Here is a 24,652-nt window from a genome sequence, read left to right as displayed (position 1 = left end):
TGGGACGTGAGAAAAATCTACCTAATGTGGACACTTTTAATCCCGCCACCAGGGCTGGGTGATGTGGCCGAGTGTTTTGGTTGTGAGCTTCATATGGAGCTCTGAAGATTTAAAATGTAAGGGGATTAGAAGCAGAATTAGGTTTACTGAAAATAGGAAATTTCTATGAAAATTATGCAAAATCTTAGACTGGTAGTTTGAAGCAAAGACAGACTTGATATTTCTCTTAATAAAGAAAGTCAGTATGTAATAGGAAAAGCCCTCAAAACATGACATGCTGGAAAAGAAATCAGGAAATAGTATTACAAATGAAATATAAACTTTAAAACACAGCTTAAGTAAATACAACAATAAAAAACATTAACTACAATAATATAAAACACCCATTTTTCAGGATAAAACATACAAAAAAGCACCTTTATGAAGCATATAAATGAACTTCCCCTATGCTATCAGGCAGTTAAAAGGGGAAATAAGGTTGACGAAAGGTGGAATGATTGTGTCTGAATGACACATAAGTATGCATCTGATGTATTTGGAGAACAGAAAGGAATATGACATGATATGAGAAATTAAAAGGGAAATAGAAGCCAGGCAACAAAGGTAGGACTAAATGCATTGTATACTGAAAGAATTCTAATGTGAACTAAAATAAGAGAAATGTACAGGTTTAGTTAGCCTTTCTCATGAGTTCTACAATTTGTTCTTGAACAAAGTAACACAGAAATTGAGTAAAATATCCCATGAATTACTGCAAGGAGGCAGTAACATACAAAACAAAAAAAAAAAAAAAAAAAAAAAAAACACTTGCTTCTTTATTTCTTAAACAAATAGCAATGCATGTTAAAGAAGTGGATACCTACAAATGTACAAAATAACAATTTTAAAATTCTTACAAAGACTCTATACAAATATCTATACAAATACTGTTTAATGTACTGTGTGAACTGTCTACTGTGGAAATTGGCAAAATTTAAATAATAAACACACTACTGACAATAAATAATAATTAATTTTACGATACCTAAAATACATTTTTAAATATGTATTTTAAAAGAGTATGTCATGCATACTTATAGAACAATATAGCAAAAACTCCAGATTAATGAAAATAACAGGTGGATGAAAAAATTCTCAATCAGATTTAAGTGTTAAGCTTTTGGTAAATTGATTTTGTAGGCTAGAATTTTTACTTTTGAAAAAATGATGTAAAATGCATTCTTTTGAACTTTCTTGTTTAACAATAATTATATTAGAGAAAGAAGATTATAAAACATTAAGGAACTGCAAAAACTAAACACAAAAGTGTTTTCCGAAAATTCCTACACATAATTTTTATAGTTTGGTCAAAGGTAAACTAGATTCAGGAAAAAGGGTGAATAATTTGCATATTGTGCAATCAGAAGGAAGAAAGATGGAATGTTTGTATAAAAATAAGATGAAGGGAAATGTGTATTAGGATATATACTTTTGGCCTGTCCCATAACCAGCTGTTGCAGACATCTATAGTCATGCTCTTCCAACTCTGCTATGCCCCCTCAAGGCTCCCAAATGGTCCTTACTGCTTTTTTTCCAAAACATGGTCCCTCAAGAAGTGAGGAATTCTGACTCCCCAAATGGCAGACCCGAGTGGATGCTTATCCCTATTAAGCCTGGGAGTGAAGTATTTTGGGAAGGATGAGTGAGCAGAACCAGTAGACACTATCTAGTGGTTGCCAGCCATATTCTCTACTATAAGGAGCAACATTAAATGACAGAGATGTATGACTGTCCCCCAAACTAGAGCTGTTATTGCAGAGGCCCCTGGTTTTTAACCAAGGTCATTCAAGCAGCTTGAGATCTCATACTCTACCCATCAAGAACAGGAGAATTGGCCACTATCCTCATCATCTTATCCCCCTTTACTGACCCTTACAGCTGACTGGCCTTGCTAGAGATCTTGACATGCTGGCAGCACAGGCACCAAGTCTTTCAGCTGGTACACTAGCATTCGAGAAAGAAATATAATAAATAATAGGGAAAAGTTAAATTATTACTGTTTAGACAATTTTTAAAGGAAAAAAGAAGTTATGCTATGGTTAGGAAAACAAGTTAGAGAAGGAAAACAGATACAATTATGATGATAAAGTGGTTACTGTATGTACATTCAAGAAGAATTTATGAAGACAGTTGAGAATTTCTTTTTTATGCAATGTATAAAAAGGTTGTGCAGGACAAAATATGGAAGGTTATGAAAATAACAAAAGAGGTAAAAGAATTAGAACTGAAATAAAGGTAAAAGAATTATAATAAGACTAGGAAAAGAAAAATAAATCAGCTCCAGGTCCAGATGACTAGGATATAACTTTTATAAATATATGAATAAAGATGAAAGAAGTTTTTTGACATGCACTAAATTAACAAAGACAAGGGCTAAAAGAAGACATTTGTGATGAGGTAATAAAATTCATATGGAAAAAAATGACAGAAAGATATAAAGAATTGGAGACCAATACCTGAGGAAACACAATTTACAAAATACTTGTTAGAATTTTGCAAAAAGAAAGGAATACAAAAGGTGCTGGAGCAAATATTAGGGATGGTGCTTTGGTGTTAAAGGTAGAAACAAAAAAAGAGAGATGTTAATAATGGACTGGATGGCGCAGTGGTGCAGCGGTAGCATTGTTGCCTCACAGCAAGAGGTTCTCTGGTTCGATTCTCAGCTGGGGAGCCTTCTGTGTGGAATCTGCATGTCCTCCCTTCATTCGTGTGGGTTTCCTCCGTGTGCTTCGTTTCCTTCCACCTTACAAAGACATGCATCTGGAGTGTTTCTTCCCGGGCCTCCGCTGAAAATTGGCTTCATTCCAAGTCAGACTTTCCCGGTTAACAAATGTTAAATAAAAAAATAAAATATAATAAAAAATAAATAACAGATAAGTTATAAATTTGATACTAGAAGGGAACAAAGAAGCAAAAACAGTAATGAGATGTTGCAAATGCTTCTCACGGGGTTAGTCATGAGGAAATGTGGACGATACTTCATTCATATAGTAGAAGTGAAAGAACAGTGAAAGTGATAAAGACGTAAATTCCGCAGTAAGGGTGACGGACAATGGACTTGGGGGGAATAGTAAAAACAGAATGGGGAGTAAACGGAAGTTTCCGTCTGAGGATGTTCCTGTTTTGCTAATGAATGTAATAAAGGAAAGGTGTGAATATGCATTAAAGTGCAGAACTGAAGCTGGAGAGCAGGAATAAAGTAGCAACATCATATGTCACCGTAGGAATAAAGTACCAACATCATATGTCACCGTAGGAATAAAGTACCAACATCATATGTCACCGCAGGAATAAAGTACCAACATCATATGTCACCGTAGGAATAAAGTACCAACATCATATGTCACCGTAGGAATAAAGTACCAACATCATATGTCACCGGAGGAATAAAGTACCAACATCATATGTCACCGCAGGAATAAAGTACCAACATCATATGTCACCGTAGGAATAAAGTACCAACATCATATGTCACCGTAGGAATAAAGTACCAACATCATATGTCACCGCAGTAATAAAGTACCAACATCATATGTCACCGTAGGAATAAAGTACCAACATCATATGTCACCGTAGGAATAAAGTACCAACATCATATGTCACCGTAGGAATAAAGTACCAACATCATATGTCACTGTAGGAATAAAGTACCAACATCATATGTCACCTGATGGACAGCCAACTGGCTCACAGACAGGACCCAGGAAGTTAGAATTGGGGAGTCCACCTCTGCAAAGAGGCCAATCACAAGCGGGGTTCCTCAGGGATCAGTCCTCGGATCACTACTTTTTGGCGTTTACTTCTCAGAAGTCAAGGCCAATGTCAGTGGTCTCTGGCTGACTAAATTTGCAGATGATTGCAAATTAGGAGCTGTCATTGAATTCCAAACTGACACAGATGTTCTCTAGCAGGGGCTGATATACACAAACAACTGGTGTCAGAGCCATGGACTAAAATGAAAGGCATAATCGTATCCTTTGGGAAGTCATCCAAACACACCCCTCAGAGTTCATCCAGTAGTCAGGGACTTAGGGACACACATAGATATTAATCTAGCCTTTGCCCATCATGTGTCTATAGTGGTGAGGAAATCTTTCTATGTTGCACAACTTATAAATAAAGGTATGGGATCTAAGTCCAAGGAAGTCACTGTTCCAGTGTAGTCAGCATTCATCAGACCTATCATTGAGTACAATGCCCCCTTTGGGTGTATCTAAGCAGGTGCATCCAACAGGTGGAATGTCCACAGACGTTTCTCACTAAAATAATACAGGGTGCAAGTAAAACGTCTTCTGCAGACTGCCTCAATGCCATATCCCTGTATTCTGTCTCCTACAGACTTCTGAGGGGAATTCTATGCCTGGCATACGGGCACCGTCAGACCCCACTCTAATGGACCTCCTGCATATCCAGAAAACAACCCTGTCTATGGCACAGGCTCCCCATCCATGCGAAGCAGAGTTCCTCCCTAATCCAATGCAAGTGCAGCTTGGACAATTGGATAGGAAAATGGAAATTCATCCCTGGTTTGGCACCTATGTCTCTAATGGACACAGGTAACCTGCAAATGGTTCTTCTCCCAGGCCCATGCTTATCAAGGGTATCGGAACTTGTCAGAGATTTGGGATGCATGGCTAGGCTTAAAAAGGCCCTTGTGGTTGTTAGCCCACTACACACCTATGAACCTTTCATATGCATGTCATATGAAGATGACTTGGTCATAGCTGCAAAAAACAGATACAGATGAATGTAATAGTAAGAATTGAGATACTATTAAACAAATTAGGATTGTAATTTAACAGAGCTAAAAGTAAACCATTTGGTAAAGTAAGAAAATAAATGGAATACATTACAAATAAATACAGTTTGTGTACGATCTGATAAACATGAAAGAGTAAAAGAACAATCGAAACAAAAGAAATAGAAGCAGTGAGGAAAACGACGGCATGGCGGAACTGCTTTACTCGTTTTTCTTTATTTAAAAAGGATAAATGTTAAATGCCTATGTATTATAAAAGTTATCAGACTTAAGTGGAGTTGTATGTTTTTGAGTAATACAGAAAAAGAAATAATGCATTTGTTTTCAATTTTGATTACAAGATTAAAGTATAATTTATAAAAGAAAAAAGGACAGTTAGATTTGAAAACCCTACTGTATATCTGACGTGTATGCATTTGTTCTGGATAATTAAAACACTCCACGAAATGGAGAAAAATATGATGGGAAAATGTTGAAACTGACATACAAGACAATATGGAATAAGAAAAAAGACAATATGGAATAAGAAAAAAGACAAGACAGAAATGAAAGAATACATTAATAAAAATAAAGTTATGGAATAGAGATTGGAAATCTGACACAAAGTAATGTTACAAAATATTAAGGAAGATTATTATTTAATACAAGCATTGGAAGGAATTGGGAAAGTTGTCAAAACTGCTACATATCAAAGAAGGCAAAGACTTGAAAATTTTTATGAAGCAAGTATTTTTTGGAGGTCATTGCTGAATAAGTTTCTTGTAAAAAAGCAATCTGAAATGTTATTAAATATTGGAAGACAGAAAATGCAATGTGGATAAAACTACAGAAATGTTCATGAATTCTAAAAATATTTTTGTTGTAAGAAGAAACATTTTGGGAATTTTTTTAAAAATGAATACAAGTGGAATGAACTTGAAAATATAGAGACAGAGATGGTATTTTATGTATAACATTTTGTTCACTGTAATTTGGAAGCTGTGAAAAAGGAGATGTGAAAGTCTTTTATAACAAAAATACAGAAGATGAAGATTTTTTGAAGGAAATAAAGGGGTGATTATGAGGAAAGGGATGAGGTGGATGAATGTATTTTTAATAGGAAAACTGCATTAAGCATTTTTTGTGTTACATTTCTTTGGTATTTCTAAATAAGACTACGTTAAATGAAAAAAGAAGAATGTGATTGGGTGTAAAGAATGTAAACAGTGTATATAATGTGAATTTTTGTAAATAGTGTAAATAATTTGAACATTTGTATGATGTAAACAACAAGTGAAAGATACAAATAAAGCAGCTACTGCTCTTCTTAATAAGGGCCAGGAGATTGTTCATATCCACATGAGCTACTACCAGCTCACACAGACGTGGCCTCTGTTTAATGTTTCACCCGAAGGATAGCACTTGTGGTGTATGTGGCCACACACACTTATGTACCACGTCCAGTATCAGTACCACAGTCAGACATGAAACAATGCTGTGAATCCAATATATGGTTGTGTTTGCTTAGATGTTGAATTAATGCTGAGTGAATGGATTTTCCTGAAGTTTTTGATAAGGGAGACGAGGACTGTGCATCAATACCTGCAGTGGTAGGACCATAGCTAGAGCAGAGTTGAGGAGGCACAATAGTCACCATAAAATTGATGGCAACAGGATCTGAGTGCAGAGCTTATCCAAACAATCCTGTCTTGGTTTGTGATTTACTGTGGAGTTGCCTGGTAACAGAAGCTTTACTTGTATTTATTTCTTACCACTGTTTGTCAGTATTAACAGGAAGGAAGGGATAACTTGTAGACAACAAAATTTACTTTGATTTATATTGTGTTGTTTTACCTTTAATTTTTACTGTTTGTTGTTAGAAAGGGATAGGTTTCAGACAGGAAAACTCTAGGCATCCTCAGGGACCTAGTCAGATATACAGTCACACAGACTACAGAAAGGACAATCCAGAGCTTATCTATACAATCCTATACTGGTTTGTGATTTACTGTGGAGTTGCATGATAAGAGACGTTTTATTTGAATTTATATTTTATTTCTGCCCACTGTTTATAGGAAGTAAGAGATAGCTTGTAGACTAGAAGATTTACTTTGATTTACATGTTGTTGTTTTACCTTTAATTTTCACTGGTTGTTGTTAGAAAGGGACAGATTTTAGACAGGTAAACTCTAGGCATCCTAAGGGACTTAATCAGCTATAAAGTCACAAAGATTGCAGAGAGGACTATCCAGAATTTATCTAAACAATCTTGTCTTTGTGATTTAATGATCTTTACTGTTAAAAAGAGGTACGACTGTGAGTGATAGTGAGCGTACGCTACTGCGTGCATTCATGCTCGATGTGAAGATATTCCAGCTTTATCTGACTTTCCGAAATTGTACGGTCAGAGTAACAACTTTACTGTACTTACTTTAATATTTAGTTGTATATTGTTTGTTTGATTTTTCTCACATAACTTGATTTAATTTCCCTCTGAATACAGAATGCAAGACTACAATATAACGAGTTTTATACAATAACAGCTCATTACTGTTCAAAAATGTGCACTCTGATTGAACAGCCAACCAGAGTGCCCATTGTAGATTGAGCATATACCAATAAAAAAATAATAAAACAGTACGGCCTCTGAAGTAGCACTGTAAGGTCACGCTTTTCTACTGGCATACACTGGAGAACGCACCAAAATATGAGAAAATCGGGTATGTTGTGCAAAAGTGAAACAAACATACCCGATTCTCCTCATATTTTTGCACTGTCCCTGCAAATGTCTGTTGTTTAACAATTAAAAAAAAAAACAAACAGCAACAGAAATTTTGTTTTCTCCATCACTTCTCCTGCCCTGATTTACCATGCGAGCATGGGAACACAAGTCCCATACACATGCAGAGTATCTCAGAATAGCAAAGACAACAAAGAAGATGATGGAAGTCCCTTTATACAATCACATTATTTAAGGAACGTAAGTGTTCCAGTAAGTGTTATTGTACATATGCAATAATCCATGACTGTGTGGGTATAACATGATTTACCACATACAGTCATGGATTACTGCTTTAATAACACAAACAGTAAGTTGGAGGGATCAAACATGACATGGGTGTTTCAACGAAGGAAGATTTCTTCCACTGGAAGCCACACAGTGCAGGAGTCAGACATTTTTCTTTCTTGTTATTATTACATTTTATCCATTTCCTGTTGGTTTATGACCATCATCATATGTATGTTGAGCTTTCTGTAGTATTTAATAAGCAACATAGTAAAACTTGCATACAACCAAAAGTCCAAATAATAAAAAAAACACTGAAAGGCTGATGTTCCAAGTTTAACAGAAATCAAAGAATACACACATAAAACTAGCGCCTCGGCTGTGTAGCCTTCAAGGAGTAGAAACTTACAAACATAAACATATATATATATATATATATATATATATATATATATATATATATATATAGTTTCACTTTATAATCTCGAAATATTGAATTTCAGTATCTCGAGACTATAAAGCCGAATTTTCAAAATACCAAAACCCCAAAAGCGCGAAATTCAAAATTGCGAATGTAAACACACCATACACCACACAACACATACACCATCCTTCCCACACTACAACAAGTAAACAAAACACACACAGACACAAAACCACAATTAAACAAACCTACCCTACAAATAAGCAAGGGGGGCTCCCCCCACACCTCCGATACTTACATATACTAACTCCGAGGTCACACCAAATAGAAAGACAGTAAAGTCACCACTACACACTCTACAGTCCCCTCACACACACACACCACATATATAAAAACACCACCACTTTCAACATGTAAACACTTATACTTTCACCTACCTACTCTAACCCACACCTAAAACTTTCGAACACACTCGCATACACTCAAATACCTACCCAAAACCCTTAAAAATATATTCACTTACCTTAATCTCCAGCCAAATCCACACACCAAACCATACATCAGGCGCACAGTACATCCCACATCACGTACCGGAACACCATAACAGCGACTTCGACATTTCCGGATTTGCGGTTATGAAGTTTCGCTATTTTACAAATTTAACTTTATGGTCTCGAAATACTGAAATTTGATATTTCAGTATTTCAAGATTATAAAGTGAAACTATGCACACACACATATATATATATATATATATATATATATATACATATATATATATATACATATATATACATATATATATATATATATATATATATATATATATATATATATATATATATATATACATGGATTCACTTGAAAGCTCAAAATCCCGAATCTCAAAATCTTGATCTCGAAAGCCCAAAATACTGAAAACTCATAATACTGAATCTCATAATACTGAAAAACATACAGGACACCAACACTAACTATATTACAGCAGAAATACATGCAGAAACAAAGAAAAGACAAGCCATATCAGTCTAAACCAACTATAAGCAGGGGGCAAGCCCCTCTGCACCCCCCACACATCCTGCTACTTAAATATATAAACTCCGAGATCACACTTCACTACACTAAGATGAGTGATGTTGTAGTATAGTACATTAACAGGGAACATGACTAATGTTGCAACAGGCAGTCATGAAGCACATAATGGTATGTTTGCTATTTTCTTCTGTGAAGTGCGATCTCAGAGTTGATATATTTAAGTAGCAGGGGGTGTGGGGGGTGCTGGGGGGCAGGGACATAGGGAGGCATATGCACTGTACTGATTTCAGTACAACTTCTTAGAAGAGGGGGTAGCATTTAAAAAAAAAAAAAGTACGTATTTTTAAAGGTTGTTGGCTCCTTTAAGGGGGATACGAGCCAGTCGGAAGTGAGCTCACGTCATGTCCAGCTGGCCGCGAGTGGGAAATGTGCAGTAGTGAGCAAGTGGAAGAAGACAATCGCAAATGGATTATCGTGAGCGGGAAATGTGAAGATGGAAGGCAATTGAGTGTCACGAACAGATTATCAGATAAGGTGTGTGTGTGTGTGTGTGTGTGTGTGTGTGTCTGTGTGTGTGTCTGTGTGTAAATGCCCCCACAGAATACACCTGCTGGCTATACGTGTGTGTGAAATTGCCCCCACAGAATACACCTGCTGGCTATAAGTGTTCAGGCTCAAACCCTGTACCTTTGCTTCAGGGTAAGAAGAGCCTAAAGTCCTTAACCACCACCATTTCTGAACTTTGTTCAGATTTGTTTTTCTAATGGTTGTTAGCTATGGTGAGAAGTGAGAACGGAAGTTGTATTTCCCCCATTATTGTTTTTGTTGTTTGTCCAGGTTTTTTGTGCTAAGGTGTGAAGTGAGAACTGTATTTGTATTCCCTCATTATTGGCTTTGTTTGTCCAGGTTTTTTTGTGATTAGAGGTTGAGAGCTATCTAAATGATAGCCATTAAGTTTGTCTTCCTATTTTTCAAACTGCTGATTTAGCATAGTGGTATGTTGCACTGACTAATGCATATGGTTCTGGGTTCAAGACATGCATGGTGATAACACAGCATTTTATTCTAGCAACTTTCCAAAATTATACAAGCAATGTTTAAAATGTGTCCCTGTTTTTTGGGCTTTTGTCCCCCCCCCCAATAAATGTTGGCTTTTTCCAGATTTCTTGTGCTGCAAAGTTCAGAGATATAGTTGAGTGTTGACATTTTACAAGGAGCTGAGAGCTGCAGGGGAACTAAAGTTTAGTGCTGCTTATGCTGAGTCTGCTTGTACTGTTAATAGCACAACAGGTAGTGTACTTGCTTTTGATGCAGAAGGCTGTGGGTTCTTCTCCCACAGTAGGTAGATGCATTGCTGATACTGTACTGTGTTGTAAAGGGGGGTGGATGCTGTAGTCCGTTTTGGCGAAGATATCTAGTAGTAACTATGAACCTGTTATCAGTTTAACATCCATTCCCTATTGCAATATTACTAGTGTATCATTGTTTTTAATGCAACATAGGCAATTTATTCCTTAAGCACAACAGGCACTTTATTTGTAGATGAAACCATGAAACCATTGTTTGCTAGCAGCAGCCTCTTCATTAGTTACAAATTTCTTTAATGTGGAATTATGTAGATGGCTTTTACTAGTTCAGAGATTGTGCATATTTACTGATACTGGTGGACTGTAGAAGTTTGAGTAGACTTTTATGATGGAAATGTTATGAATTGGGCTGTTTTGTCATTATTGATGCATGCATTTTGTTTCATTGTTTACTGGAAAAATGTTCAAACCAATAAATTTAAAACACTCTCTAACAACGATACTATACTGTACAAGTAATATAATTTTATACAGTCAGGAAGGTGTATCAAAGAGCATGTGTATGTTTCATGTGCAAGGGGCCTATGATTTGAAAACAGCCCAAAGTTAATCTTTATCTGCCACTGGCAAAATGTATTTTCTTTGAATGTGGGTTTCAATGCTGTTTCAATGAATATGAGTTTCAAGGGCAGAGAAGTTTTAATGCTAAGTCTGGTTTAATTGTGAGACTGCACTGCTTTGTTTAGCAGATATTTATTGGTGTTCGTGCTGTAAAATGCAAAATAAAACTTTTTTGGCAAATCATTTAGGAATGAAGTCACTAAATAATGACTGACATTAAGTTTCAGACGTCACAATCTTCAGAAAAATGCATGCTAAAGCAAGACCTGATATTCTATCAACTGTCTTAAGTTTATACAAGATCAATTTTTAGTACAGTTTGTATGTTCCCCCAATATATTTGGCCTTGTCCAAATTTCCTTCATTAAGAGGTTGAGAGGTATGTGCAAATAAATCGCTTTATAGAATTAGGAATATCCAAACCACTCAACTGTCCCCAATTTTGGCTCAAAATGTTGCTCTCCCCCTAATAATCTCTCTGCAAAATAGCAATTTTGGAAGAAAACGTGGAGGGTTAACTTTTATAAATAACTATAATGATCAGAGTTATACATTACTTTTATTTCAGAAATGCGTGTAGATTCTCTAATTTTGTCAGCTGCTCAAGTTAACTGCGCTCATATTAAAATGGTGTCCCTTCTTTGACAGGTTCCCAGCTGTACTGTGTGGCAACTTTATATTTTTGCATCACATTTTTGGTCTGTTTTTCATAAAATTGTGGTTTTCTGGCAAATTAGTGGCAAATCATTAAAGATTGAAGTTAGAAAATAATGGCAGACATTTGAGTTTCAGATTTCATACCCTTCAGAAAATTCGTACTAATGCAAGACCTACTACTATTCTATTATCTTTCTAAGGTTATAAGAGCAATATTTAAAAAAATGTCCTTATTTTTGGGCCTTTGCCTCAGTTTTATTTATGAGTTTGTTGCTCTAAGAGGTAGAGAGGTGTGTGTGTGTGTGTGTGTGTGTGTGTGTGTGTGTGTGTGTGTGTGAGGTAGGTAGGTAGCGTACCTCTCAACTGTCCAAATTTTGCAGAATGTCCAGATTTTTGCCCCATATTTTTTGTCTGTTCGTCATAAATTTTGTGATTTTCTAGAAAATCATTGAAGGCTGAAGTTGCTAAATAATGACAGACATTTGAGTTTCAGACTTCATGTCCTTTAGAAAAATTCATACTAGCACAAATCCTGTTATTCTAGCAACTTTCTAAGTTCACGAGAGCATTTTTAATATCTGTCCCTGTTTATTTTAGGCTTTGTCCATATTTCTTATACTAAGAGGTAGGTGGGTGTGTTTGTGAATGAAACACCCTACTTAGGGGTAGCAGGTGGTTAGTAATTTACTCAAGCTCAAAACCTGTACCTTAGTTACAGAAAACAAAAGCATGAATCCTCTACCCCAACTACCATGCTGCATTTTTCAAAGAACTGACTCTCAGGTTAATTTTCAATAAAAGGAACCGAGTTTCACTGAATCTATATTATATTACTGAAGAGGCATTACAGCCAGTGTTGGTGCCCTGTATGTTTTTCAGTAATATGAGATTCAGTATTATGAGTTTTCAGTATTTTGAGCTTTCGAGATTTTGAGTTCAGGAATTTGAGATTCAGGATCTTGAGCTTTCAAGATTTTGAAGTGGGCCCATATATGGAGGTTTTATATATATATATACATATATATATATATATACATGCACACATATATATATACATAGATACAATAATAAAATAATTATCTAATGAAATAATTAATCAATAGATACTTAAATCAGATGCCTCCGGTTACATTCAGGATTAAGAGCCCAAGGAATTAAAGTGCCATACTTTAAAATAAAAATAGACTCTTTATATTGCAGATTATTTTTAAATACTGTATCATCACAATATTTTGAGTATATTTGTTCCAAGATGCTAGTTAAGTTTTTTTAGTATCTCTTGCACGTTCCCGCAATATCAGTTTGAATGCTCTCTTGGTTTCTCCTACATAAAATAAATATTATTGGAAATATTTATTGCAGCATTGTGATTTTTCTACCATCTTATGTTCTGTTCCTTATAGATCTTATAAAATAAGCAGGAATTTATAAAATTTGTTGGTGCACAGTAATGTTCATATACCGAATACGTACTCCTATAGGATCCTTGCTACTTCAGGTACCTTCCCTTGTGGGGGCTGTTTGAATTGTATATATAATCAGAAATGTTTTTTTTTTAAGCTCAATGGTGTTGGGTTTGTATCTACTGATAGATATACTTGTAATACAGATGGAGTCATATACATACTTAAATGCCTGTGTGACACTTTTCAGGGCTTCTGCAACTTAGTCTGACTTTGGGGTTGTCATATCTACATTAAATATTTCCTGAAAGTATATTTACAAAAAGAGAAAAATAATACACTGATATAAAAAATGACATCTGATTAATTTATAGAAACAGAATATATTATATATACCACTTTATGGTACTATGTCAGTATTACAATGATCTACAATGTCTGCAATAAATATAACATTATTTTAGGGTAACATTTCAAGAGCAAAAGATACATTTACTAAACATCTTTATTCTGATTACCTACCTATATTGCCACCAACTTCATACAGAGAATTTTTATGCCTTCTCAAGTCAACAGGTGACTCCTGCCTGTAACAGTAAAAATAAACAAATAAATAAGTCACTAGTGCTTGTCTGGAAAATCCATCTTACGATGTTTCTGCCTGCAGTTTAATATGAATAACTAACATTTAAGTTATAATCTTGCTTTTGCCAATGCTTGCCGAAAATATCCAAGAGAAAAGTGTTTGTCATAAAACTTAAAATCTTATTACTAAAAATATGTAACTTTAAAAGTGCACGATATAGCCTTAATACCACCATTACTAAACAAAATGCATATAGAAATACTTAGACACAGTAAAGCTGAATCAAGTTAAACAAACAGAGCTTACGAAAAAAGAAGTGTTCTCACCTGTTTTCACAGTCAAATCTTGCAAGGATGTCGCCGGCCTTTGTATGAATGTTCAGCTGTATCGCCATGGAAATCTTGGAATGTTGTGGGGCATAGACTCTTACCACACCCTGTGGGATGTCAGACTGTAGAAGACAATAAAACATTCACACTCAGGCAGATATTTTGATATAAAAAAAGAGTTCATACAAAACCCTTATGGGGGGTTTGTTTCTTTCATAAGATTATCCATAAATTTATATCTCCTACACAAATTAAAATGATTTTAATAAGCAATAAATAAGAGCTAGGATTTTTTTTGTTTTGTTTAAGTCTGCGACCTATATGAGTGACCAAATATATGGACTTTCTGCTATGGTCACAGCAGATCCCCTTTCATGCTAACTGGAACTCAGTTCCTGGGCTGGACTGAAGTATTTTGTAACTAGATTGGATCCCTCTTTGTAAATAGCACTCATCTTGGGGAGTCTGGATTTTTTTTTTTGGAAGTGTAATGCAAATTTGTTTCAGGCATGCAGACAGTAATGACAGCCTACATGTAAGCTGAATTAAAGGAGTGGTAACCCATCCAACACCTAGCAGTGGAAATGAAAGTGTTTCACTACATCATTAACATAAACCATAGGTATAGAAACTGATAAAATGGACACGTTTTAATGTGGTGATTTGATAGGACAAGGTTACTTAAAACAACACAGGATACATCAATTAGTATGGAAAATGAAGATGACTCATGAAAATGGAATTTATTTATTAAAATGATGAAAAGTCATTCAAATTCACTCTACAACAAAAGAAAACAGCACTGAAATAAATTTGGATTGTGTAGGTATCAAAAGGGTGGACATGACTGTGGTGAAAATGTATTTTAACAAGAGGGAGGAGCATAGGATGACGTACAAGAGTGGAAGGGGAGGCATACAGGTGGATTATATCTTATGTAGGAGGGCCAGTCTGAAGGATTGGAGACTGTAAAGTGGTGATGGGGAAAGTGTAGTTAGGCAGCATAGGATGGTGGTCTGCAAGTTGACGTTGGTGATCAAGAAAAGGAGGAAGAGTGTGAGGGCAGCACCAAGGATCAAATGATGAACATTGAAAAAGGGTAATTGTGAGTGGAGGTCAGGGAAGAGTTAAGACAGGCACTGGGTGGCAGTGAAGAGTTACCAAATAGCTGGGTAACTACAGCAGAGCTAGTAAGGGAGATGGCTAGAAAGGTGCTTGGTGTGACATCTGGACAGAGGAAGGATGACAAGGAGACATGGTGGTGGAATGAGGAAGTACAGGAGAGTATACAGAGGAAGAGGCTGGTGAAGAAGTGGGATTGTCAGAGAGATGAAGAAAGCAGACGGGCGTATAAGGCGATGAGGTGCATGGCAAAGAGAGAGGTGGCTAAGGATAAGGCATATGAAGAGTTGTATGAAAGGTTCGACACTAAGGAGAGAGAAAAGGACCTGTATCGATTGGCTAGAAAGAGGGATCAAGCTAATAAAGATGTGCAGCAGGTAAAGGTGATAAAGTATAATGAGGGAAATGTACTCACAAGTGAGGAGAGTGTGTTGAGCAGATGGAAAGAGTACTTTGAGGGGCTGATGAATGAAGAGAATGAGACGGGGAGAAAGTTAGATGCTGTGCGGATAGTGAATCATGAAGTGCAGTGGATTAGCAAGGAGGAAGTAAGGATAGCTATGAAGAGGATGAAGAATGGAAAGGCTGTTGCTCCAGATGACATACCTGTGGAAGCATGGAGGTGTTTAGGTGAAATGGCAGTGGAGTTTTAACTAGATTGTTTAATGAAATCTTGGAAAGTGAGAGGATGCCTGAGGAATGGAGAAAAAGTGTTGTGGTACCCATTTTTAAGAATAAGGGTGATGTGCAGAGCTGTAGTAACTACAGAGGGATTAAATTGATCAGTCACAGCATGAAGTTATGGGAAAGAATAGTGGAAGCTAGGTTAAGAAGGGAGGTGATGATTAAGTGGTATCAGCAATATGGCTTCATGCTAGGAAAGAGCACTACAGATGCGATGTTTGCTCTGAGACTGTTGATGGAAAAGTACAGAGAAGGTCAGAAGGAGGTGCATTGTGTCTTTGTGGACTTAGAGAAAGCATATGACAGGATGCCTAGAGAAGAGCTGTGGTATTGTATGAGGAAGTCGGGAGTGTCAGAGAAGTATGTAAGAGTGATACAGGATATGTACGAGGGTAGTGTGACAGTGGTGAGGTCTGCAGTGGGAGTGATGGATGCATTTAAGGGGGAGGTGGGATTATATCAAGGATCAGCTCTGAGCCCTTTCTTATTTGCAGTGGTGATGAACAGGTTGACTAACGAGATCAGACAGGAGCCCCCATGGACTATGATGTTTGCAGATGACATTGTGATCTGTAGTGAGAGTAGGGAACAGGTGGAGGAGACCCTGGAGAGGTGGAGATATTCTCTAGAGAGGAGAGGGATGAAGGTCAGCAGGACTAAGACAGAATATAGGTGTGTGAATGAGAGGGAGGATAGAGGAATGGTGAGGATGCAGGGAGTAGAGGTGGCGAAGGTGGATGAGTTTAAGTACTTGGGATCAACAGTTCAGAGTAATAGTGAGTGTGGAAGAGAGGTGAAGAAGAGAGTACAGGCATCATGGAGTGGGTGGAGAAGAGTGTCAGGAGTGATTCATGACAGACGAGTACCTGTAAGAGTGAAAGGGAATGTCTACAAGAGGGTAGTGAGACAAGCCATGCTACATGGGTTGGAGACAGTGGCATTGACAAAAAGGCAGGAGTCAGAGCAGGACGTGGAAGAGTTAAAGATGTTAAGATTTGCACTGGGTGTGATGAGGGTGGACAGGATTAGGAATAAGTATATTAGAGGGTCAGCCCAGGTTGGAAGGTTAAGAGACAAAGCCAGAGAGACAAGATTACATTGGTTTGGACATGTGCTGAGGAGGGATGCAGAGTATATTGGGAAAAAATACGCTAAGGATGAAGCTGCCAGGTAACCAGAAAAGAGAAAGGTCTAAGATAAGGTTTATGGATGTGGTGAGAGAGGACATCCAGGTGGTTGGTGTGACAGAGCAGGATGCAGAGGACAGGAAGTAATGGAAACAGATGATCCACTGTGGCGACCCCTAACGGGAGCAGCCAAAAGAAGAAGAAACATGATCGAAGCAAGTACAGTAAAAATACAGAACTGAGAAAGTATATGGAAGGAGACCTAATAACAGTGGAGATGAATATATAAATGCAACTCAAAGTCACATGACAGAAGTACCTACTGACAGTTTAGTATATGGGCTTGCAGTGGCAGTACAGGGTGCAATACAGATGAGCATAGTGGGAAATTAAAAAGCATGACAGAAAATACAGATATAGAGTTTGATGATATTAGAAACCATAGCAGAGAAGAAAGTGAAAAACCATTTAAACTACTCAAAATAGATAGAAGGAAGGAGCACATTAGCAAAGAGGACCATATCTGAAAATTTGGATTTAGATACTCTGCTTCCTAGTATCAATGCAGGATACTTAACAGTACAAAATGACTTAACAGTACAAAATGAGGTAGTACCTGAACTGCGAAACCAAGGCAGTCAGACCACATAAAGGAATGATTCAGTGTTAAAGGGTATGAATAACCTCTTACCAACAAGACGACGACATTTTGTTACAGTAACCTGTCTGAGAGGAGCAAGGCTAATCAACATAAATGAAAGTGTTAAGAAAATTGTGCTAAATCCTAAATCCAGAATTAAAGAATATTGTAGTTTGAAATTATTACTTAAAATACAGATCAAAAGAGGAAAGTATTAATGGAAATGAGAGAAATTATTAAAGTTGTAAAAGTGACATTTGTTGGTGTTTTACCAGTGGTATGTTACACACACTGTAATCTAACTAATGAAATGTTAGCAGTTGTAATGCTGAGTGCTGACAAGCTGAACCCCCCCCCAAAAAAAAAAAACTGATGAAAAGAATGACCCTTGAAGGTTGCTCTTGCCCTTTAATCTTCTTTTTGCAGGACCTGACAATGTAGGGGTGCAAATGTTGCTCATCTGGTCAGGATAAAACAGATGAACAGTCATGGGTTCAGTTCAAGCAACTTTATTACACACAAACACATCAGGAATGAGGGTTTGTAACTTAAACTTAAATAAAGTTATAAGTAGACTGACTGCCACACTCACACATGTGAACACTCTGGCTGTTCTCTCAAAATGGCACTGCTGCCTGCACATGCTCAGTATTTCTATGCTTATATGGGCATGCTTCTTAAAGGTACGTACACTCTGTTCTACATCCTCCCTCTTTGAGAATTAGATCATATACTGAATGACATGCAGTTATACAAAATCAGACACACATTAAACAATTATGTCTAGGTTGCTGTGTATTTTACACTAGGTCTAGAAATATGACCTGATCATGTAACATAAAAGTCAGAATTGGATCTAGCAACAGGGATGGTCTACAAGGAATGTTCAACTTTGGGGACAACTGGGGCAACATCACAAACAGGAATGGATATTGAGACATGTTCTTCAGTATGAACATTATCAGGCTAGCTCTGAGATGTAGAGTCTGTATTACTGGTACAATGCTGCGATATTAATTCATATACCAGAAAAAGATGCCTGCGGTTTCTCCTGTACTCTATACCCTCAGATTCCACTAAGTAGGATCTTGGTTCAGCACATATACCTCTCACTTGACCACTTCGATCAAAGACTTTCACTGTTTGCATCCGCACTGACTCTCCTTCTTTTAACAGATGAAGAAATCTGCTCATTTTATCATAGCTGGACTTTTGAGAAGAACGCTTCTTTAAAAGTTGGGCTCTGATTGCTCTGTTGTTTTTAGCATTAGGCACCAACAAACTAGGCAAGGTTGTTCTGGTGTGCCTAGATAGAGGTCTGAGCAGGTGAGCCAAGTAGTTTGTCACGGGGTATATTTCTGAGATTAAATAAATTCAAGAAGATATCGGTATTGTCACGCTTTGACCTCTCTAGTAACTGCTTTGCACTCTGTACTGTACGTTCAACAAGGCTGTTTGAGTACAGGTATCCAGGGCTACTGGTAACATGAATAAAGTCCCACTCTTTTGCAAATCTCTGAAATAATTGACTGGTAAACTGGGTACCGTTGTCAGAAATAACTTTGTGTGGACTACCATGGACTGAGAAATGACGTTTAATCTTAGTAATAACAGCACTGGATGTTAGGTTACGTAGCAAACTGATCTCAAACCAGTTTGAATAAGAGTCCACCAACACTAAGTAATGCTGATTGTTCCACTCAAATATGTCAGTTGCTACTGTAGACCAATGTAGTTCAGGAATTTGGCTTAGCTGAAGTGGCTCTTTTTGCAAATGTGTTTTAGTACTGTTGCACACTGAAGAAGAAGAAAGCACTTCATCAATGTCTTTTGCTAGAGAAGGCCAAAATACTAGTTCTCTCACCCTTCTTTTGGTAGAACCAGAAGCTGGGTGGTCACGATGCAAAATCTGAATGGATTCACATTGTAAGGAAGTTAACAAAACCTTTTGGACCTTTGAAAATGGTACCATCTTCCATCAGCATATCATCCCTGTATGGAAAATAAGGTTGTACTTCTGGCGGTACGCAGGATTACTTTGACGGCCTTTCTACATTGATGAAATAGTTGAGCTTTTGCAAAATAGGATCACAGTCTTTGCATGATCTCTTAGCTCATCAAGTCTTGTGCTAGAGAAATTATGCACTTCCATAACATTAAAGTCAAAATTCTCTGCATCAAGCTGTTCTGTGGTACTTATGGGCGATCTGGATAAGGTATCAGCCAGATAAAGAAGTTTGCCTTTTGTACAGACCATTTTGAAATTATACTTTTGCAATTTCAGCATCATTCTTTGTAGTTTTGCTGGAGCTGAATGCATAGGCTTCATTAAAATAGTGACTAGAGGTTGATGGTTAATTTCTATCTGGATAGCTCGGCCAAAAATATAATCATGAAACTTCGAACATGCGAACATAATTGCCAAAAGTTCCTCCTCAATTTGAGCATACTGCATTTCAGTTTGGGAAAGAGTTATAGATGCATAGGCAACAGGTCTGCCCTTGTGAAGAATAACTGCACCAAGACCGAACTTTGAAGCATCACAGAAAAGAACTACTGGTTTGTGGACATCATAGTACCTTAATGTAGGTGGGGTAGCAACTTGCTGTTTGAGGTTATCTAATGCTGCCTGGTGTTGCTCTAACCATGACCAGGCAATATTTTTGTGTGTCAGCACTCTTAAAGGTGCTGATGTAACTCACTAAATAATTAACGACACCTAGAAAAAGCTGTAGGGCTTGAACATTGCCTAGAGCTGGCATCTCAAGAATGGCTGCTTGCTTGGAAGGGTCTGGTCGTAAGCCTGTACTGGCAAATAAATGACCTACATAAGTAACTTCTGGTAGTCTGAACTTGCACTTCAAAGGATTGAGCTTTAATTTCACTTCACGCCCACTGTCCAGAACTTTCCGGAGGTTTCTGTCATGCTCTGCTTCACTGTTGCCTCCAACCAGTAAATCATCAACTATTAACAGGACTGTTTGCAAGCTTCTGAGCAGTGCCAACGTCTGCTCTTCAATGTTTCCCTCAGATCTGCTAGGTTTCTCCTCTCCTGCACTAATACTAGCTTGTTAGTCCAGCACTTTACCAGAATTCTTTTAGCAATTATTGTAGCACACAAAAGTGCAACCAGCACTAAACGTTCTACAAGGAAACCGCTAGAGTAGTTATTATTAATGTCCACCCCTCCAGACATGTCTAAAGGTCAGTTCCCTGTGCTTTCTCCTATTAACCTGGTAAATTTGGGCATCCTGAGGCAACATAGCAACTGCCTCGTGTACACTGATAACCCTCTCCTCTTACCTTCCAACACTCAGGCTTGCGGGAGATGCACTTATATATCCAAATTGGAAGTCACGCACTCTCCAGTCAGGACCGGAATAGCTGGTCAAGAGGACAAGGTCAACACTTGCATCACACCACATGGAACACATAGCCCTCCAGAAAGCACACCAGCACTGTCTTCATATAAAAACACAAACCACACACCCACCATTGCGGAGGCTCTCAAAAATCTACCCAAGCAGCAGAGACCTCCATGGCAGAAACGTACTTGACCACCACAACACAACACTAATCACGAGACACATAACTCTCCTAAACAGTGTGCCACTCAACCAAAGCCTCTAAGGCAAAACAGCATACCCAACACACTAGTCATAGGTGACTTGATAGTGAGGCACACTGTTGTCCCACTCACTAGGTTGAATAAGGAGAAAGTAAAAGTTAGCTGCCTGTCAGGTGCCAGGATCCGCCATGTAATGCACACACTCAGGTATCTCAACAACAGGTACAAATATGACTCTGTTATTGTACACAGGTTCATAGGTTGGTACTAGGCTATTGGCCTTAGGGCCTATACAAGCATAGCCATAACAATTCCCTGGATATTTCTTCTCACAATATTTACTTCCCTGGACCCCTGTCTAGCAGGGTGACTGACGTGATCCCGGGGTGAATTTCATATCTCCCATCCAATCGTCAAGGTTCCTTTTCAAGAGGGCCAAGGAGGTGCTCTGCTTGACATGTATGGGCAGTCTATTCCAGAGTATGGGGAGTCTCTGGGTCAGGAACCTATCCCTTCAGCATGTTTTGTTCATTGTGATGACAAGGTTTAGATCCCCGGAGCATGTGGCTCTGAGGGATTGTGATTTCTTTAACTGGAGCATGTCCAACAGCTCTGGGTTTGACATGGCCTTGTATGTTAAGCACAGATCGCCTCTGAGTAGACAAAATGCCGCAGAGTATAGCTGGAGGTTTTTAGATGGTCAGCATAGGGCATCTGCTTTAGGCCTGTGATTCTTTTAGTGAGGTATTTCTGCGGCCTTTCCAGCTGTTACAGATGTCTTGTGAGGTGCATACCAAATGGGGCGTTGTACTCTATAATGAGTCTAATGAGGGATGAGTACAGTGGGATAATGACCTCCTTTTTTCTGGATGAAAAGTCCTTAGTGATGAGGTGTGCCACATAGAAGGATTTCCTGACTGTTGTGGCGATGTGGTTATCGAACGTGAGACCACTGTCCACCTGTGTCCCTAAGTCTCTCATCACACTTTCTAGTGCACTGCCACCCATGTGGTAATTCATGGGTACATGTTTTTTCCCAAAGGGGATAACTATACATTTCTTGGCATTAAGCTTGAGCCCATGGCTCTGGCACCAAGCATCTGTTTATGTAAGGCCCTTTTGTAGAATATCCACATCATTTGGGGATTCAGTAATGGCTCCCAGTTTGCAGTCATCTGCGAACTTTGTTAGCCAGAGTTCCTTAGTGTTGGCCTATACTTCAGAGAAGTAGATGCCAAACAAGAGCGGTCCCAGGACTGATCCCTGAGGTACTCCACTTGTCACTTGTCTGGAGCTGGATTTGGAATCGGCTACTTTTACAGTCTGGGTTCTGTCAGTAAGCCAGTTGGCAACCCATCGAGTGATGTAGGGATTTATGCCCAGCTTAGTAAGTTTTATCTATGATTCCAGAGTGGGGGATGGTGTTGAAGGCCTTGGCAAGGTCCAGATAGGCTGTGTGGAACGCCTTACCCTCGTCCACAGCTCTGGAGACTGATTCAAAGAAGTCAGTCAGGTTCAGGAGACAAGATCGGCCCTTCACAAACCCAAACTGGGTTGGGTCCAATGTTTGAAGGTTGCCAATATTTTTGTTTATAAGTTCCATGATAATGCGTTCCATGCCCTTGCAGATCAGGCTGGTCAGACTGATGGGACAGTAGTTCCCGGGATCCAAGGTGGATGGATGTGGGTGTGAATGACCTGAGACGTACCTCCCTGGCCTACATGAACAGAGACATGGAGGAGCTCTCGGATTATGTAGCTTAGGTGGGTAGGACCCTAGCCCTGAGCAGCATCCTACCATCACCCAGAATGATACCACAGTACAAGCAAAAATGACTGATTTCAACAATTGGCTTAGTTTCTGGTGTCATTCTAAGGGGATCCAGTATCTGTCTGCCTGGGATGACATGATTGACAGACCTCGATGCTTTGGCAGAGATGGCCTGCATCTGTCACCCCTGGCTTCCGGATACTGGCCAAGGCTCTTGCTACCCCTATAGTGCCTTTTTAGGTGGTGTTCCAAAGACCAAATCACCACTGTAACAGCTACAGACAAATGCAATCTGAGGGTCATGCTGCTCAATGCTAGAAGTCTAAATCTAAAAATGCACTCACTTGCTCGAAGCACTCCTTAAAATGGAGAACATTGACATTTGTGCTGTAACAGAGACCTGGTTCAAGGCAGCAGAAAGCACCCCTACACTACCAGGCTGTAACTCATTCCACACCTTTCGGCCCCAGAACTTGGACCGAAGCTCCAACGGCAGTGGTGTTTCCATATTCATAAAGGATGCGCAGACCTCTAGACTGGTAGCCCAACATAATGCATCAGACACATTTCAGGTGCGGCTAAGATTGGGTAAGACAACAATTCAGGTTGTAGCCTGCTACAGGTCCCCCAACCATGTCCCAAGACTCGCACTCCATGTTTCTAAGCACCCTGGAGAAGATTAGGGTCCAACCTAACACTCTCTTACTAGGTGACTTCAACTACCCCTCTATTAACTGGGTAAACTACTCATGTACTAATAAACTTGCCCAACATTTCCTGGAGTTCATTAATTCCAATGCCCTGGACCAGCTTGTTCTTACTCCCACTAGGGGTAGCAACATCCTTGACCTGGTCATTACTAACATGGGCGAGCATTGCTCTACACCAGTAGTCAGCTCCTCCCTGGTTAGATCTGACCACAAATAATCACCTTGGAAATCCACCCCCCCCCAAAGGTAATCACCATGAAAAACTTCTCCAAAGCTAACTTTGGGTTCCTAAAAACAGAGGTGGCTAACTTCACTGTACCCATGCAAATAGCTGCCTGACCACAGACTCATACACCAATGCACTGTATGAACATGTACACAAATGCATGGATCTCGCCATACCCAATAGAACCAAGACACTCTCCTCCAAAAAAGGAAGCCAATCTGGTGGTCCCCTGCCATAAACAAACTCTACAATAGAAGGAGGAAACTGATGCGGAATAAGGTGAAGTCCGAAGACTGGAAAGACTCCCTTATCAGCCTCAACAAAAAGTTGAGATCCCTCATCAAATCCTCTAAAGCTAGCTATGAAAACAGAATTGCAGCATATAGTAAAGACAACCACATGGCCTTCTATAATTATGTAAAGAATCTCCATGGCAATACCCAGATTTGCTCTGAGCTACTGCACAATGGTACCTCCTATACCGAGCCAACGGATATTGCCAGTATACTGGCAATATCTGTTGGCTCGGTATAGGAGGTACAGATATTGCCAGTATACTGGCAGACAGATTCAGTGCCAAATTGACCCCCCCCCCCCAAAGGACCAATCACAATACTAGTAGATTGCCAGGCACCCAGTATTACTGCTGCACAGGTTA

General features: G+C 38.6%; 1 protein-coding gene across 2 annotated transcripts in view; it reads right to left on the bottom strand.

Moving 5' to 3' along the window:
- Positions 1 to 24,652, bottom strand: part of ARHGAP28 (Rho GTPase activating protein 28) — a 1,230,114-nt gene that overhangs the window by 105,500 nt on the left and 1,099,962 nt on the right. For both annotated transcript variants that reach the window (XM_044066513.1, XM_044066514.1), the window contains exons 13-14: positions 14,144 to 14,268; positions 13,754 to 13,818 (exon numbers count right to left, since the gene is read on the bottom strand). In XM_044066513.1, the coding sequence (XP_043922448.1) occupies positions 13,754 to 13,818; positions 14,144 to 14,268 (190 nt within the window). The remainder of the gene's footprint in view (positions 1 to 13,753; positions 13,819 to 14,143; positions 14,269 to 24,652) is intronic.

This window comes from Protopterus annectens, chromosome 3.part1 (assembly GCF_019279795.1).
Source record: "Protopterus annectens isolate FY-2018-M chromosome 3.part1, PAN1.0, whole genome shotgun sequence".
Lineage (NCBI taxonomy): Eukaryota > Metazoa > Chordata > Ceratodontiformes > Protopteridae > Protopterus > Protopterus annectens.
This window is presented reverse-complemented; position numbering and strand designations above follow the sequence as displayed.